The 18,787-nt window shown below is 44.4% G+C and overlaps 1 protein-coding gene across 6 annotated transcripts in view; it reads left to right on the forward strand.

The window, feature by feature from the left end:
- The window catches only part of LOC140495924 (phosphatidylinositol-binding clathrin assembly protein-like), a 166,028-nt gene that overhangs the window by 114,267 nt on the left and 32,974 nt on the right, over positions 1-18,787 (forward strand). For all 6 annotated transcript variants that reach the window (XM_072595222.1, XM_072595227.1, XM_072595225.1 and 3 more), the window contains one exon: positions 11,930-12,013. In XM_072595222.1, the coding sequence (XP_072451323.1) occupies positions 11,930-12,013 (84 nt within the window). The remainder of the gene's footprint in view (positions 1-11,929; positions 12,014-18,787) is intronic.

Raw genomic sequence — 18,787 nt, forward strand, 5'->3', positions numbered from 1 at the left:
CTAAATCAAAGTGGAGTTAGATGGGGAAAATTTTAAAGCACAGTATCCACTGTGGTGTCAAGCCCTCTAAACTCATCGAGCACATTAATGAACACTGCATGCTCCTTCTCCAGTAACACCTAACTGCAGAAGAGGGGCAGAAAGTTGGCAGAACTGACAACCCCCCCCCCCCCACCGCGTACGTGCACACGCAACCTTCACCGCCCCCCGCGTACATGCACACGCAACCTTCACAACCTGCTTTGCTTGTGGTTGAGCCTATTTTCTACTGTTCTGCTTCTATTTTCTACTTCTATTTTCTCTGTTCAGAGATATTACATCTCTCTGGAGTAAGTGGAACTTGAACCCATGCTTCTGAGCTCAGAGGAAGGGACACTGCCACAAGCAATTGTGACTGATTTATAGATTTTGTTTTTTAGTATATTGGTTTGTTAAGAGATGTTACGACAAATCTTTGCAGATGAGACTTGGAGTTATAGTCAAAGGTGTACAGCACAGAAACAGACCCTTTGGTCCAACTCATCCATGTCAGCCAGATATCATAAACTAATCTAGTCTCATTTGCCAGCATTTGGCCCATATGCCCCTTAACCTGTTCCTATTCATGTACCTATCCAGATGCTTTTTAAACGTTGTAATTGTACAAGCCTCCACTGCTTCCCCGGCAGCTCATTCCATACATGCACCATCCTCTACTAGGTCTCTTTTTTAACATTTTTCACTCTCACCCTAAACCTATGCCCTCCAGCTCTGGACTTCCTCCACCCCAGGGAAAAATCTTGTATCTATACCCTATCCATGCTTCTCATGATTTTATAAACCTCTTGTCACATCATCCCTCAGCCTCCGACACTCCAGGGAAAACAGCCCCAGCCTATTCAGCCTCTCCCTGTAGTTCAAATCCTCCAACTCTGGCAACATCCTTGTAAATTTTTTCTGAATCCTTTCAAGTTTCACAACCTCTTTCTGATAAGACGGAGACCAGAATTGCATGCAATAATCCAATAGTGGCCTTACCAATGTCCTGTACAGCCACAACATGACATTCCAACTCCTATACTCAGTGCTCTGACCAATAATGCCACCTTCACTATCCTATTTACCTGCATCTCCACTTTCAAACATTCAGTGACATCCTTGATCCTTGCCCCAAGAGGCAAACCGCATTCTGGAGTTATATCTGTGACTGCAGAAATGGCTATCTGTACCCCTCACTATTGAGTCTTCCAGTAGATTTGTTCTCAGAAGTTTCGTCACCATGCTAGTTAACATCAGTGAGCTTCCAATGAAGTACTTGATGTTCTGTCCTGCTTGCTATTTGTATCATGGTCTATTAGATTAGAATAGATTAGAACCCTACCCTTCGGACCAACAAGTCCACACCGACCCTCTGAAGAGCGACCCTCCAAAGAGCAACCCACCCAGACCATACATTTACCCTAACACTACGGACAAGTTAGCATAGCCAATTCACCTAACCTGCCCATTTTTGGACTGTAGGAGGAAACTGGAGTACCCGGAGGAAATCCACGCAGACACTGGGAGAATGTGTTGAGTTTGCACAGTCAGTTGTCTGAGGTGGGAATTGAGCCCAGGTCTCTGGCACTGAGGCAGCAGTGCTAACTATTGTGCCACTATGCCGCTCACAATTGTGCTGGGTTACGTCGTTTCTAGTTCTTTTTCTGAGAGATTGGTAAATGGAGTCCAAATATGTTTTTGTTAAAGGATGCCTTGTTTGAATGCCATGCCTTGAGGAATTTCCGTGCATGTCTTTGTTTAGCCTGTCCCAGGATGGATGTATTGTCTAAGTCGAACTGGTGTCCTCCTCCTGTGTGTAGGGATTTTAGTGATAGTTGGTCATGTCTGTTGATGCTCATGTATCCTGGTCGTTAGTTTCCTGCCCACCTGTCCAATGTAATGTTTGTTGGAGTCCTTACAGGGTGTTATTGTATACGATTGCTCTGGTTGTTGGTATGGGGTCCTTCTAAATTCATCAGGAGTTGTATGTGGTGGTAGGGTTGTGGGCTTTCTTGATGCCTAGTGGCCAGAGTAGTCTGGTCGTTGTCTCTGATTTTGATATGGCAGGTTGGCTAGAGTCTGAGCGTGCTGTGTAGTCTTGGTTAGTTCTGTGTAGGAATCAGTGGACTGTGCTTATTGGGTACTCGTTTCCTGAATACGTTGTATAGGTGTTTTTTCCTCAGCTTCTTTTAGTTCCTGGGTGTTGCAGTGTTGTAGCTCATTTAAATGTCCTGCTGCAGCTCAGTTTGTGGGTATTGGGATGATTGCTCCTGTAGTTGAGAATCTAGTCTAAATGCTGGTCTGCAGCTCTCCATTGGTTTCTCCTTCTACTGTGACATCCTAAGGAGGGGATTCTGTTGTTTTCTTTGGTGCAAAAGTTCGCCAGTAAGAATCTTGTTTGTGAGTTTCTTCTAATTTATGTTTCATGATGACTAAGGTGCCATCCACGTGTGATCACCAATATCAGGGCTCTTTAGTAGAAGCAGTTATATAGAAGTTAGAATGAACAGCCATTCCCACAATCCAGCCCAAGTTTTGCGTCCGCTGTGTGGATGAATAATCGCAAAACGCAGCAAATTAGAAGAAATGCATAAACAACATCCTTATTAGTATAAAGGTCACAAAGAGGAAGCAAACAATAACTGACTCCTGTTCCTAGATGTCATAATAGAAGGAAGAGTCAATGGAAAGCTGCAGACTGGTGTCTACAGGAAAGCCCCACACAGTGAACAGGTACTCAACTACAACAGCAATCATCCCAACACACACACACGGAGTTGCGTCAGGGCATTGTTTAAACAAGCCACAACAGACTGCAGCACCCAGGAACTAAGAAGCCAAGGAAAACCATTTATACGATGTGTTCAGGAATAGCAGATACCCGATTTTGAACACAGTTCGCAGATTCCTACATAATCAACCTAAACAAGAAGACCTAACACGCACAGACTCTAGCCACCCTGCCATACGTCAAAGATATGAAATGACAACCAGACTACTCTGGCCCCTAGGCATCATGGTAACCCACAAACCTGCACCACACTAAAACAGCTCCTGATGAATTTAAAGCATCCTGCACCAACAGCAGCAGAATGATCATCACATACAAAATACCCTGTAAGGGCTACAACAAACATTACAGTGGGCAGCCACCAAAAGACATGACCAATTATCACTAATATCCATACACAGACAAAGAGGGACACTAGTTCAACTGGGACAATACATCCACCCTGCGACAAGCTAAACTAAGACACGCACGGGAATTCCTAGAGGCCTGGCATTCAAACTGGAACTCCATTTAACAAACATAGATTTAGATCCCATTTACCAATCTTTCAAAAAACCAGAAGTGATACCACCCAGCACAACAGACTGAGATACAAAATGCAAGGGAGACCGAACACCAGTGCTTCATCGGAGGCTCGCTGATGTTACCTAGCATGGTGACAAAATGTTTAAGAACAAATCTACCAGCTCAACGAGCAAACTTGCAACCTGAACTACAAATCTTCTCCAAAATGGCAAACTGTAGCTCTCCCTCACTACTGAGTTTCTTACCCCCATAGTTCCCCCTCACTATTGAGTCTCCTACCACTATAGTTCTCCGTTTTTGCACAGCTGGTTTCTGGAGATGGTTAACAAACATTGGTGCAAGAGGGCAGTCAGGAATCTGATATCTGCTCAGCCCCTTGCAGGAGAGGACCCTATAGTCCTGGCCTTTTAAGAACTATAGTCAAATGGACAAGTTGACACAAGAGCAGCAGGCAGGATTATTGCAAGCCATCCAGAAACAAGCTCAAAGACTGAAAGAGTCCATCAGTATTATCTATACTATGTTGCTGTCTGACATGTCTGGCTACCTCTGGATAGGTTGGTGATTACAATGGAGACCCAAGTCCATCACCACTCCTTGTGTACCAGATATGCAGACCTGAACTACATCACTCCACTCCAGCTAATAGGACTTGGCACCAACAACAAGTTGATGGGGGACAAGGATCCTTGACCTCTCTCCAGTTGCCACTTCCTCTCAATGCTTATCAATTATCTGACACTTCCTGTCGAGGATGATATGCCCATAGTCACAAGCTGAAGTACTTATCTATCAAGAGGTTTTTGAGCGGTTCAGCCAGTTGTCCTGGTGAAGAAACTGGTTTGTAATAAGGCCAGTTCCTATCGTCTGTCTTCAAATATTAGTAAATCCTCATGCTTAACAGGGTTGGGCAAGGATGCAGGGATCCCTTGCTCCAGAAAAATGGTTCATCTGCACTAATGTGCCCATTGTCATGAATTAGCTCATCAATTTAAGTGACCCTGAAATGGCGGTATTTCTGGGCAAAAGAATGCCATGTTTTTATTTAAATCAAAATAGTTGATGTAAATGATATACACATTACTTTTTAATTAATATTCTGTTACTGCTACAGATTAGCCAGGATGACCATTGTTGCATCTTATTTAAAACCAATTTAGATCACCAATTCTGTACCTTTTTTGAGCACCAATTGGCCATTTTAGTTTTTCTAATTCAACCTGTCCAGACATGTTACTACACATCTCTGGAGTAGATGGGATTTGAGTCCAGGCTTCCACACCCCAAAGGTAGGGACACTACCTCTGCTACAAGAGCCATCACTAGCTCTATTTTTTTCTATTTTTTTTCTATTTATTTTCTCTTTCACTTGTGCAATAGCACTAGAGTATGACTTGCCCACCACTAAAATCAGTGACCGTTTTTGTAAACTACTAACCCCCTCTAAGAATTGCCCATGTAGCCAATTAAATATTTAAAGAAAAACCCATTATGGGTAATTTTGGTCTTTTTTTGACTTGGGTGATGGGTTCCAGCTGGGCAGGCTATAGTCTGTTACCAGAAGAACTCCTACTCAATGAGCTGTACAAGGGGATTGGTGATTTCCCCATGGGCCTTGAAGGGGTTAATCACAATGACTAGTAAAGTAGGGGTAGAAACTTGGGCATGTTAAGAATGCTTTCAGCATGGTGATAATGGAAGAGCACTTTACAGTTAATCTTCCTTTGTTGCCAGGATACAGATGTCTGCATCCTACTTGAGCCCTCTTTACCCCCTCTTAAAAGCTAAAGGGTTATTTCTTTGTATTAGCTGATGAGTTGGAGGTTGGCACACTGCCTCTTTCAGCCCTATCGTTAACCATTTTCTCCTCCAATGAGACAAAAATGAGGGATTGAGTGCAGTGAAGATGACCAGTACAGCAGTTCGTGGCAGTGTAGTTGGAGAAAATGTCGCAATTGAATAGAAAGTGCAGAGGTCAATAAGATTTAGTTATGTAGTGGGATGGAGCAGATGAGGCCCATTAAATGAAGCCGTGTTGACCATGAGGCTTGGTGGGAGAAATGTACAGTGGTAAAGCTAAAGTGAATGTGAGGTAGCAGAGAGAAAATGGTTGCAATCAACCCTGCAGAGCATCATATGTCCTGTGTCATTCTTTGTACACTGCTGGGCTTTTCTCTGGTGAGAGTACAATAGTGCAAGCGTAGCATCATAGAGGTGTGGTGCATGCAAAATGAGATAAACAGCAGAGAATTATGGGAAAACCTATTAGAGATCACCCAGTGAAATCCTCCATAAAACTCTTCACTTAGCTGATTTTTGGTAAATTTCAGCCATTTTAAACAATTTTAAGGCTTTGTGGGTAAGAAGAAAAGATTCAGATGGAGAGGCAAATATGGAATGATTGGTCTCTCACCAGTGGAGTCCTCCGGGAAGACTAGGTACCAAGAGAAAATTGAAGGATAGCGCAGTTTTTTTTTTCACTGATCTTTGGGACAAGGCATCCAAAGTGCACTAAAGGAAGAAAAGAGAACTCAAACAAATTATGGATTGTTGAGACCATCACCGGTTTTTTTTTTTTTCTCTCATTTTGTTTGGTTTGGAGCTGAGAGTTGAAGTTAAGAATTCAGCTTTGAACATTCCTTTCTTTGAAAGAGAAAAGTAAGGAGGAAAATTGTTTTCTGTCGGGAACTGGCCTGGTAAATAATGCAACTTAACTACTGATGTAAGGACACTAGATGAATCTGTACAGAGGTATTACCTTACTCAGGGCTGGTAGCTGATTGGATACCCAGACAAACGTTGGGAGAATGTGCAAACTCCAGAGTCGCCTGAGGTTGGAATCTAGCCTAGGTCCCTGATGCTGTGGGGCAGCAGTACCAAACACTGAGCCACTATGCCACCTTTTTTTTTTGGAAGCTAGTATTGAAGTAAAAATTACAATTCTTTAACTTTTTAAACATTTATTCCTTAAACCCTGCTTACAAAGATAGTTATGGTCAAAGAAGATTGAGCTTTAGATCGTGATATTCATTACATTCTTGTTTACCTATGCTCTTCCAAAGTTACATTATTTAATATTTTAAGTTATATAAACCTGGTATCTAAGATCTATTATTCATAAAATTAGCTTGGGAGCAATTGAGTAATTTTAATGGTCATTGAATGTATGTTTTAATTTTACTGTGTTGCAAATCCAGTGATTGTATGGCTGATTTTGGTTTGGCATGCTCACCCTGTATTGTAACAGGGTGAAGATATAGAGTGATTCTGCTGTATTTAATGATGCTGTGTGTAATAAGATGAAACATGGGGATTGGTTAAAGTGTGTGTCTGCTTTAACGCAAGGAGTGTCCGGAATAAGAGTGACAAACTTAGAGCATGGATCAGTACTTGGGGCTACAATGTTGTGAGCATAACTGAGACATGGGTTTCACAGGGGCAGGAATGGTTGCTTGATGATCCAGGGTTTAGAACATTTAAAAAGAACAGGGAGGGTGGGAAAAGAGGAGGGGTGTAGCATTGCTAATCAGAGAGTGCATCACAGCTACAGAAATGAAGGTTGTTGAGGAAGGTTTGTCTATTGAGTCAGTATGGATGAAAGTTAGGAACAGCAAGGGAACAGTCACCGCATTGGGGGTTTTCTACAGACCACTAATAGCAGTAGAGAGATTTAAAGATCTCATAGGCAGGCAGATTCTGGCAAAATGCTAAAGTAGCAGTGGTGTTATGGGTGATTTCCACTTTCTCAATATCGACTGGAACCTCTAGTGCAGATGGTTTGTGGAGTGTTTTTGTCAGGTGTGTTCAGGAGGATTCCCTTAGTCAGTATGTAGACAGACTGACAAGGGGAGAGGCCATTTTGGATTTGGTGATCGGCAACTAGCCAGGGCAGGTGTTAGATCTCGTGGTGGGAGAGCATTTTGGTGATGGTGATCACAATTGCCTCACATTTAGCATAGCCTTGGGGAGTGAAAGGAGCAGTTAGAGGGAAGATATTTAATTGGGGAAAAGGAAACGATGACGCTGCCCGACAGGAATTGGGAAGAACAGACTGGGAGCAATTGTTCCACAGAGGGCAAGCAGACGTATGGAGACTATTTAAGGAGCAGTTGTTGCAAGTGATGCATGAATTTGTTCCTCTGAGACAGGTAAGAAGGGGTAAGATTAAGGAACCTTGGATGAGTAGAACAGAGGAACTTGTCAGAAGGAAGAAGGCAACTTGCGTAAGGTGGAGGAAGCCAGGATCTAGCACTGCTTTAGAGGATTATAGGCTTGCTAGAAAGGAGCTCAGAAATGGACTGAGGAGAACCAGGAGGGGGCACGAAAAAGGCTTGGCAAGACTGATTAGTGAGAACCCAAAGACATTTTACTCATGCGTGAGGAATAAGCGTATGATCAGGGAGAAGGTAGGGCCAATCAGGGATAGCGGAGGGAACTTGTGTGTGGAGTCTGAGCAGATCGGGGAAGCCCTAAATGAGTTTTTTGCTTCGGTTTTCACCAAGGAAAGGGAACTACTTGTAAATGAAATTCTAGAGGAGCTGGGATACAGTCTTGACCAGATCAAGATTGAAGTTGATGTGCTGGAAATTTTGGAAAACCATGAAGATTGATATATCCCCAGGGCAAGACCAGATTTATTCTAGGCTGCTCCAGGAAGCAAGAAAGGAGGTTGCAAAGCTGCTAGCAAGGATATTTGCCTCCCCACTCTCCACGGGAGTCGTACTGGAGGATTGGAAGGAGGTGAATGTTGTTCCTCTTTTCAAGAAGGGTAATAGGGAAATCCCCTAGTAATTACAGACCAGTCAGTCTTACATCTGTGGTCAGCAAAGGTTTGGAAAGAATTGAAGGATAGGATTTATGACTATTTGACAAGCATAGTGTGATATTAGGCAGTCAGCTTGGCTTTGTGAGGGGCAGGTCATTCTTAACAAATCCTATTGAGTTCTTTGACAAGATGGGTCGACGACGATAGAGCAGTGGATGTGGTGTATGTGGATTTCAGCAAGGCACTTGATAGGGTTCCCCATGGTAGGCTCATTCATGGAAGGCAGGAAGCATGGGATACAGGGAGACTTGGCTATCTGGATTCAGAATTGGCTGGCTGACCAAAGGCAGAGAGTAGTTGTAGATGGGAAAATATTCTGCCTGGAGGACAGTGTTGAGTGGGGTCTGTTCTTGGGCCTCTGCTCTTTGTAGTTAAGTAAATTTGCAGATGACACGAAATGTTGGAGGTGTCATCTATAGTATAGAGGGTTACTACAGGTTGCAGCGTGACATAGACAGGATGCAGAGCTGGGCTGTAAAATGGCAGATGGAGTTCAACCTGGATAACTGCGAAGTGATGCATTTTGGAAGGCCAAATTTGAATGCTGAATATAGGATTAAAGTCAGGATTCTTGGCAGTGTGAAGGAACAGAGGGATCTGGATGTTCAAGTACATAGATCCCTCAAAGTTGCCACCCAAGTGGATATGGTGGTTAAGAAAGCATATGGTGTTTTGGCTTTCATTTAACAGGGGTATTGAGTTTAAGAGCAGTGAGGTTTTGCTGCAGCTCTGCAAGTCCCTGGTGAGACCACAATTGGAATATTGTGTCCAGTTCTGGTTGCCCTACTGTAGGAAAGATAGAGAGTGCAAAGAAGGTTTACCAGGATGCTGCCTGGACTGGAGGGTTTGCCGTATGAAGAAAGGTTGAATAAGCTCAGACCTCTGAAGAGAAGGAGGAAGGGAGGAGACCTGATCGAGGTGTACAAAATAATGAGAAGAATAGATGGTCAATAGCCAGAGACTTTTCCCCAGGGCAGGATTGACTGGTACAAGAAGTCATAGTTTGAAGATATTGAGGAAGGTATAAAGGAGACATCAGAGGTAGGTTCTTTACACAGTTGTGAATGCATGGAATGTGTTGCCAGTTGAGGTGGTGGAAGCAGAGTCATTGGAGACATTTAAGCGACTGCTGGACATGCACATGGATAGCAGTGAGTTGAGGGGTGCGTAAGTTAAGTTACTATATTTTACATTAGGATTAAACCTCGGCACAACATCGTGGGCCTAAGGGCCTGTTCAGTGCTCAACTTTTCTATGTTGTATGTTCTAAGAGGTTGCCATTCCAGGTAGAATGTAAGTAATTTAGTTCAGTTTCTATCTAAAGCATTCTTGCAGTGTCCTCAAATAATTGAGGAATACTTTGTCATTTCAAGGAAGCTGTATGACAAAGTTTTTTAGGAGTGATTGAAATTGACTTCTGTATTTCATTCAGCTTGGGTATGGCTGCGTCCTTTCCACTTGCGTATTTTTAACTCTGATAGAAGGGAAGTAAAATATAAACTTGAATCAGCTGAGTCAAATCTTGTCCTTTTTTTTATTGTGTTTTAGCTTTGACTAGAAATACCATCTTAAATTTCAACTAAAAGATGCATTGTATCAGAATACAAACTTAATCATTGGGTCATAATTGAAATCTACTTATACGTTTGTATTGCTTCTCCCAAAAGCAATTTCAAAAATCAAAGATAAAACTGATGTATTGCTGTCCAGAATTGAAGAAACTAATGGTGCTTGTGTTGATTCCACCCAACGTTTGTGAATACTCTACACTGAAGTACCATTCCAATTTGCAGAATGAGTACCAGTACAAGAAACCTGTTTAAAAACCTTCACCAGTAATGCCAATATTCAACAGCAGATGATCTATCATGTTTGAGTTTTCTTCTATGCGTTAACTTGTCTCTTTCCTTCCCCCCCCCCTCCTCTTTTCTCCCCCCCCCTCCTCGCGCCCCCCCCCTCCCCCTTCCCTCTTCTGAATTCCAAAACTTGAATGCCTCAAATTTGTTGTTTACCATGACTTGAGTTTTTTAAAAAAAGGATACTACACACATTAATGCAGTGATGAAATTTATTGTGAATTAAATGTTACAATTTTAACATTATCTAGATTTAAATGTCTTTGCATTTAGAATTTAATAAATCTGTTATTCTGACTTTGAAATTAATTCAAAAGTAATATTCAAAAGCCTTAAAGATAGCAAGAAAACATGTGCCCTTTCAAAACAGATGCATAAATGTGAAGCTTTCAATGAACATTGTTAATCAAAAATTTGGAAGAAGCCAGTTAACTATTATGTGCAGTGTTCTAAGTTATAGTGATGAGGGAAGTTGTGATTTTTGGACATCATCAAGCAGAGGGTGGTACGTGTATGGAATGAGCTGCTAGGGGATGTGGTGGAGGCTGGTACAATTACAGCATTTAAGAGGCATTTGGATGGGTATATGAATAGGAAGGGTTTGGAGGGATATGGGCCGGGTGCTGGCAGGTGGAACTAGATTGGGTTGGGATATCTGGTCGGCATGGACAGGTTGGACCGAAGGGTCTGTTTCCATGCTGTATATCTATGACTCTATATCAGCATCTTTTCCCCTCCCTCCACGTCACTTGCCCTCAGCAATACTACTGCCACTACCCAGTGAACTTTGATCAATTTATATGTACTATGACAGGTGGCCCTGAAGCTTTCCTTACCAACAGAAAATGGCAATTACACTAAAGTATACTGAAAAGGTGACTGTTCCTGTACAAAAACAGTTGATGTTTTTGCTTTATCTGATTTTTCATCCCTTTATAGATTTATCTTTCCCGATGTTGGAGTGTTCACTGGATGTTAACTTAAAATAAGGCGTATTTATCTGAAATGAGTTTGAGATAATCCTTCAGAACATGGGTGCATTGTTCATGCTCTTAGCATAGAGTACCTCACTTGTTGAGATTTGCTTGCACTATTTTGTGTGAAAGACTTTGAGTGATTTTTATCTATATTTCTATAAATGAATGGCTGTCCTGGTGCTTGCTCAATGCTTTCATTAACAATATGTGCTTTAATCTTCTATTCATTTAGACTAATATTGAAAAGTACTATATTTGGAAGGTTTTTGTACTGCTAGTTTCTGTAATAATTGGTTGGTAGAGAGGTAGAACAAATGCTTTAAAACATAACTGACTCTGTTTCATATGAGAGGAAATCTAGTTAAATTGCATTAAGGTTACTACTTAGCCAGGTGGATCTTAGAATATGATTTCTTCTATGGGTGTTTTAATCTGGTCCAATCGGAGTCCTGGCTGACTGTTTTTACAATACATTTGTTCTGAACTAAGTGTCAGGGATTCTATTCACTGTAGGAGCTGGCTCTGTGCTAGTTGGGTCTGTGTAATGTCCTCCAGTTACTACTAATTTGAACATTGGATAATGCAATTGAACTTAGTACTCCAGTTTACGTTTCTTCTAGCAAGTGTTTCTGAATTTTCACCTATCTTTCAGATCCAAATAAATTTGGATCTAAAGAAATTCAGCTGGTAACTTTGTAAATGTTGTTATGGCTATCAATTTTCAGAGGACTGCAGGAACAAATGTTCACATTTACTTCACTATCCCCTCCAAAGTTAAAACTACTGTATTTTATTTCCTCTTTTGACATTTTAGAAAGTATTTGTAAACTTGTTTTAAATAGGAATCGTATTTGTAAAGATCTATGGAGTGGCATGGTGGAGGGAAAGATATTTTGGTACTGCATATAATTCCTGTATCTCTTTTTTCTTTTCCTAGACGTGTTCAACTCTTTTCCTGAGCCAAGTCCGGCTACATCTACAAACGTTGAACACTTTCCTGAGGCCGACATCTTTGCTGCAGGTATTTAAAGTGCATAATCGTATTGCAATGGTGGCTTATTTTGATCGATCTGTGGTTAGAATTGGACAAATTGCAACACAATGCAATTTATTTGAATAATCATTGTAGCTTCATTATGCAACCTAGAATTACCTATTTTAGTTTCTTTTCCATGTAGAATCTGAACTTGTGTTTTAATTCTGAGATGGGCGACCATATCCTACAGTCTCAACTTTTAATTACCATAGTCAGTTTGCACGATAACTGCGTTTAAAAGTTTGGCCAGAATCTGAGGTCTGTGTTGTGGGTAATGGTGAGATATGTGACCACATTGGGCGAGAGACTGGTGAAGTACATATTTCCTTCAAATCATTTTACCTGATGTTTTATGTTTTCCACAAGCAGCATGCTGAGATTCTTGCCAGTAAGTAGCAAGTTTCAAATTGACACCAACTAGTGATTGAAAAGATCCTTGTTGATCATTACTTTTTCAGCTGTGATCTTGCCAAACTAGGCATTAGGAAAACCAGAGCAGGTGTTTAGTGGATATGTTCCCACCTTTGGCCTCAATCCTGCCTGAGGCCAAGCTACAGAGTAGGGCACAATTAATGGGCACACACCTTTTCTACCACGAATTGGAGAAGGAGCAACGCTTCGAAAGCTAGTGCTTCCAAATAAACGTGTTGGAGTAAAACCTGGTGTTGTGATTTTTAACTTTGTTCTACCACAAACACTGACCCTTAAATTTCAGGGAGTCATTGCCACCATGCTGGCATTTCTGCAATTTACTGGCAGTGCACCCAGCAAGCCCAGACTTGTCTAGCAGGGCACACTGGCTGCCAACATTTTTTTAAAATCAGCATCAGGTATGTGTACTGCTCGGCAACAGGAACCCAATCCATGCTATGGATCAGGCTGTCAACCAGGGCAACTCTTCTTGCTCTTTAGTGCACTTTCACCTGGTGCCTAAAGGCATGCATTGCCCAGTTGTCCCTTGTAATAAGGTAAAAGGTAAAAACAATGACTGCAGATGCTGAAAACCAAATACTGGATTAGTGGTGCTGGAAGAGCACAACAATTCAGGCAGCATCCAACGAGCAACGAAATCGACATTTCGGGCAAAAGCCCTTCATCAGGAATAAAGGCATCTCAAACATCAAAAACTGTAAGTACAACAAACTTTTATCCACCCACCTCCATAACCAGCGCTCCTCAAACATTCCAGAAGATTCCCCTGGCCTCGGAAACGCCATTAGCCATGCGGCTGACGCAGCTACCACCCCCACGCTGAGTGATGATGTCACTTCCGCCCACATCATGGCCACTTCCACAGCCACTTCCGGCCCTCACATCATCGCTGATGCTACACGCTCAGTGACTTCCCCTACTGCCATGATCACCACCACTTCCGCCTCCACCAGCGCCACTCACCTGCATTCTGCTGACACGCCCCCCCACAGACCCCACTGTCACTATGCCCACACCCCAGAATCCCAAGGGCAACATTACCCCAGCTCATGCCTCCACCCCCATTCACCCCACCATCACACCCACTCCAGGTACTGGCTCCGACCACTCCCAGCTCCACACCCGCACCAGATCCCAGCTCCCGGCCCTGCCGAGTTTTCACCATCCCTCCAAACCTCCCACTCACCTGAGGACGAACGATCAGTCCTCAGCAAAGGACTCCCCTTCATCCCCCTCCGTCCACGCATCAATGAATTTAATACACGACGTGACATCGAACAATTCTTCCGTCGCCTCCGCCTCCGAGCTTACTTTCATAATCAGGACTCCCGCCCACCTTCCGAGGACCCCTTCACCCACCTCCAACACACTGCATCCACCTGGACACCCCGCGCTGGCCTATTACCTGCCCTCGACCTCTTCATTTCCAACTGCCGCCGGGACATTAACCGCCTCAACCTGTCGTCCCCCCTCCCCCACTCCAACCCCTCACCCTCACAACGCGCAGCCCTCCAATCCCTCTGCTCCAATCCCAACCTCACCATCAAGCCAGCGGATAAAGGGGGCGCAGTGGTAGTCTGGCGCACTGACCTCTACACCGCTGAAGCCAAACGCCAACTCGAGGACACCTTCCTACTGCTCCCTCGACCATGACCCCACCCCCCATCCGCAAACCATCTCCCAGACCATACAGAACCTCATCACCTCAGGAGATCTCCCACCCACAGCTTCCAACCTCATAGTCCGGGAACCCCACACTGCCCGGTTCTACCTCCTTCCCAAGATCCACAAGCCTGACCACCCTGGCCGACCCATTGTCTCGGCATGCTCCTGTCCCACTGAACTCATCTCTACCTACCTTGACACTGTCCTATCCCCCCTAGTCCAGGAACTCCCCACATACGTTCGAGACACCACCCACGCCCTCCACCTCCTCCAAGACTTCCGTTTCCCCGGCCCCCAACGCCTTATCTTCACCATGGATACCCAATCCCTCTACACCTCCATTCACCATGACCAGGGCCTCCAAGCCCTCCGTTTTTTCCTCTCCAGACGTCCCCAACAGTACCCTTCCACTGACACACATTCGTTTGGCCGAACTGGTCCTCACCCTTAACAATTTCTCCTTTGAATCCTCCCACTTTCTCCAGACCAAAGGCGTAGCCATGGGCACACGTATGGGCCCCAGCTATGCCTGTCTCTTTGTTGGCTACGTAGAACAGTCCATCTTCCGTAATTACACCGGCACCACTCCCCACCTCTTCCTCTGCTACATTGATGACTGCATTGGCGCCACCTCGTGCTCCCGCGAGGAGGTTGAGCAATTCATCAACTTCACCAACACATTCTACCCTGACCTTAAATTTACCTGGACTATCTCTGACACCTCGCTCCCCTTCCTGGACCTCTCCATCTCCATTAGTGACGACCGACTTGACACTGACATTTTTTACAAATCCACTGACTCCCACAGCTACCTGGATTACACCTCTTCCCACCCTATCTCTTGCAAAAATGCCATCCTGTATTCCCAATTTCTCCGCCTTCGCCGTATCTGCTCCCAGGAGGACCAGTTCCACCATAGGACACACCAGATGGCCTCCTTCTTTAGAGATCGCAATTTCCCTTCCCACGTGGTTAAAGATGCCCTCCAACGCATCTCGTCCACATCCCGCACCTCCGCCCTCAGACCCCACCCCTCCAACCGTAACAAGGACAGAACGCCCCTGGTGCTCACCTTCCACCCTACAAACCTTCGCATAAACCAAATCATCCACCGACATTTCCGCCACCTCCAAAAAGACCCCACCACCAGGGATATATTTCCCTCCCCACCCCTTTCCGCCTTCCGCAAAGACCGTTCCCTTCGTGACTACCTGGTCAGGTCCACACCCCCCTACAACCCACCCTCCCATTCTGGCACTTTCCCCTGCCACCGCAGGAGCTGTAAAACCTGTGCCCACACCTCCGCCCTCGCCTCTATCCGAGGCCCTAAAGGAGCCTTCCACATCCATCAAAGTTTCACCTGCACATCCACCAATATCATTTATTTTATCCGTTGCTCCCGATGTGGTCTCCTCTACATTGGGGAGACTGGGCGCCTCCTAGCAGAGCGCTTTAGGGAACATCTCAGACACCCGTACCAATCAACCAAACCGCCCCGTGGCCCAACATTTCAACTCCCCCTCCCACTCTGCCGAGGACATAGAGGTCCTGGGCCTCCTTCACCGCCGCTCCCTCACCACCAGACGCCTGGAGGAAGAATGCCTCATCTTCCGCCTCAGAACACTTCAACCCCAGGGCATCAGTGTGGACTTCAACAGCTTCCTCATTTTCCCCTTTCCCCCACCTCATCCTAGTTTCAAACTTCCAGCTCAGTAACTGTCTCCTTGACTTGTCCTACCTGCCTATCTTCTTTTCCACCTATCCACTCCACCCTCTCCTCCTTGACCTATCACCTTCATCTCCTTCCCCCACCCACCCATTGTACTCTATGCTACTCTCTCCCCACCCCCACCCTCCTCTAGCTTATCTCTCCATGCTTCAGGCTCACTGCTTTTATTCCTGAAGAAGGGCTTTTGCCCGAAACGCCGATTTCGCTGCTCGTTGGATGCTGCCTGAACTGCTGTGCTCTTCCAGCACCACTAATCCTTGTAATAATAGTTAACTCAGACATGCAACCAGGTAGGTGGCCATGCAATGCATCAGTCCTCAGTCAAGGGTGCATGACAGCAGGATTCAGGCCCAACACATGACATATGCAGCCAGCCTGAAAGTCATAGAGCAATAGGCTACAGGGTGGGGTGGTAAACAAGTGTAAGTGCATTTGGTGACTTGGGTACTGACCTGAGAAAATGTGAAGCTTGTTGGGTTGATGGAATGGGCACTTAAAAGGAAGAAGGTATCTCTATGTGAGGGCAAGCTACCTGCCCCACTCTCTTTCCCCCTGCCTTCACAACTGACAACTAACGCAAGTGTGCCTGACTCTCATGTCCCTTGACCGTGCTCAATCTCTGTATTACAACTGCCAACCTGTCCATGGAGGTAGAAATGTAGGAGGCATTGCATTCTCTAGCTTCAGTGCATTTTGTATACTTGTCTGCTACTACTGCCCCTCCTTCTGTGAAGTCCCTCATAGTTACCACAGGTCAAAGAACCAAGAAAATTTACAGCCCAGGAACAGGCCCTCAAAGCCTGAGCAGATTAAAATCTACTGTCTAAACCTGTTGCCCAATTCCTAAGCATCTGTATCCCTTTGCTCCCCACTTACTCATGCATCTGTCCAGACACATCTTAAATGAATCTACCATGCCTGCCTCTACCACTTTTACTGGCAACACATTCCAGACACCAACCACCCTGTGTGTAAAGTATTTGCCGCGTGTATCCCCCTTGAACTTTTCAACCCTCCCCTCGAAAGCGTGACCTCTCATTATTGAATCCTTCACCCTGGGGAAAAAGCTTATCTCTATCTACCCTGTCTATATCCTTCATGATTTTGTAAACCTCAATCAGGTCCCCCTTTATCTCTGTTTTCATTAGAAAAAACTTGACCTACTCAACCTCTCTTTATAGCCATCACCTTCCATACCAGGCAACATCTGCACCCTCTCCAAAGCGTCCACATCCTTTTGGTAATGTGACGACTAGAATTGTACAAAGTATTCTAAATGCAGCCAAACCAATGTCTTGTACAATTTTAATGTGACCTGCCAGCTCTAATACACAATACCCTATCCAATGAAGGCAAGCATACCATATGCCACCTTGACCACTCTATCCACCTGTGCAGCAACCTTCAGCATACAATGGACCCGCACTCCCAGATCTCTCTGCTCAGCAACTTTTCCCAAGGCTCTTCCATTCACTGTATAATTCGCTCTAGAATTAGACTTGCCTAAATGCATCACTTCTCATTTGTCTGGATTGAACTCCATCTGCCACTTTTCTGCCCAACTCTCCAGTTTATCTATGTTTTCCTGTATTTGACAGTTCCTTATGCTTTCTGCTACTCCACTAATCTTCGTGTCATCTGCAAACTTGCTGATCATACCAACAGTGCCCACTTCCAGATCATTTATGTATATCACAAACAACAGTGGCCCCACCACTGGTCACCTTTCTCCATCTTGAGAAACTCCTTTCAACTACTATTGTCTCCTGTTGCTCAACCAGTTCTTTATCCACCCGGCACGCCATGTGACTTCACTTTCTCCATTAGTTTACCATGGGGAACCTTATCAAATGCCTTACTGAAGTCCATGTATATGCAATCAACAGCCCTTCCTTCATCTATCAACTTGGTCACTTCCTCAAAGTTGGTCAGGCACGATCTCTCCCGCACAAAACCATGTTGCCTATTACTGATAAGCCAATCTTTTCTAAATATAACTAGACTTTATCCCTCGTACCTTCTCCAGCAACTTCCCCACCACTGACGTCAGGCTCACTGGCCTGTAGTTACCCGGAATATCCCTACTACCTTTCTTGTACAGGGAGACAACATGAGCAACCTTCCAGTCCTCCAGCACCTCCAACTGTGTTTAAGGATGCCACAAAGATATGTCAAGGCCCCAGCTATTCCCTCTCTCGCTTCCCTCTGCATCCTGGGATAGATCCCATCTGATCCTGGGGATTCGTACACCTTAACTGCTAGCCTACCAACATATCTTTCCTAATTATGTCAACGTGATCCAGACTAATCAAACTTCTATCTCTAATCTCAAGATTCTTCATGTTCTTCTCCGCAGTGAACACTGATGCAAAGTAATAATTCAGAATCTCCCCCATTCTGTCAGGTTCGACACACTGCCTTCCTTCATTATCTTTTAGTGGACTAATCCTTTCTCTATTTATAAGCTTGCTTATATAAGAATAAAATGCTTTGGGATTCTCCTTAATTCTGCATTTGCTGGGAGCTGAGAAGGTGCCTAGTGCATGACAGCCATCTGCTACAACTGTAAATGGTGGAGGGTGCTGGAGGAAACTAATGATTCAAATTAGATTAGCTGGGTGGATTTTATAGAATGATTTCTTTTATGGATATTTTAATCTGGTCCAATCAAGGAGTCCTGGCTGACAGATAAGAACGTGTCACTGTCAGGTGGTAGTGTGGGGGGGGAAATTGGGAATAAAGCAGATTTTAAAGTGTGTCAGGGTTCTGTTTGCTCTGAGTCAGCTCTATGCTAGCTGGGTCAGTGACATGTACAATGCATGTGTTAATAAAGGGTGACTTGGTGATAGGATACTGAGTTATTCCAGACACTTTGCTTCCTCCTGGAAGCCATCTCTGTTGTCTCCAGCAGTTGATGACCTCTCCCCTGGAGC

This window comes from Chiloscyllium punctatum, chromosome 25 (assembly GCF_047496795.1).
Source record: "Chiloscyllium punctatum isolate Juve2018m chromosome 25, sChiPun1.3, whole genome shotgun sequence".
Taxonomy (NCBI): domain Eukaryota; kingdom Metazoa; phylum Chordata; class Chondrichthyes; order Orectolobiformes; family Hemiscylliidae; genus Chiloscyllium; species Chiloscyllium punctatum.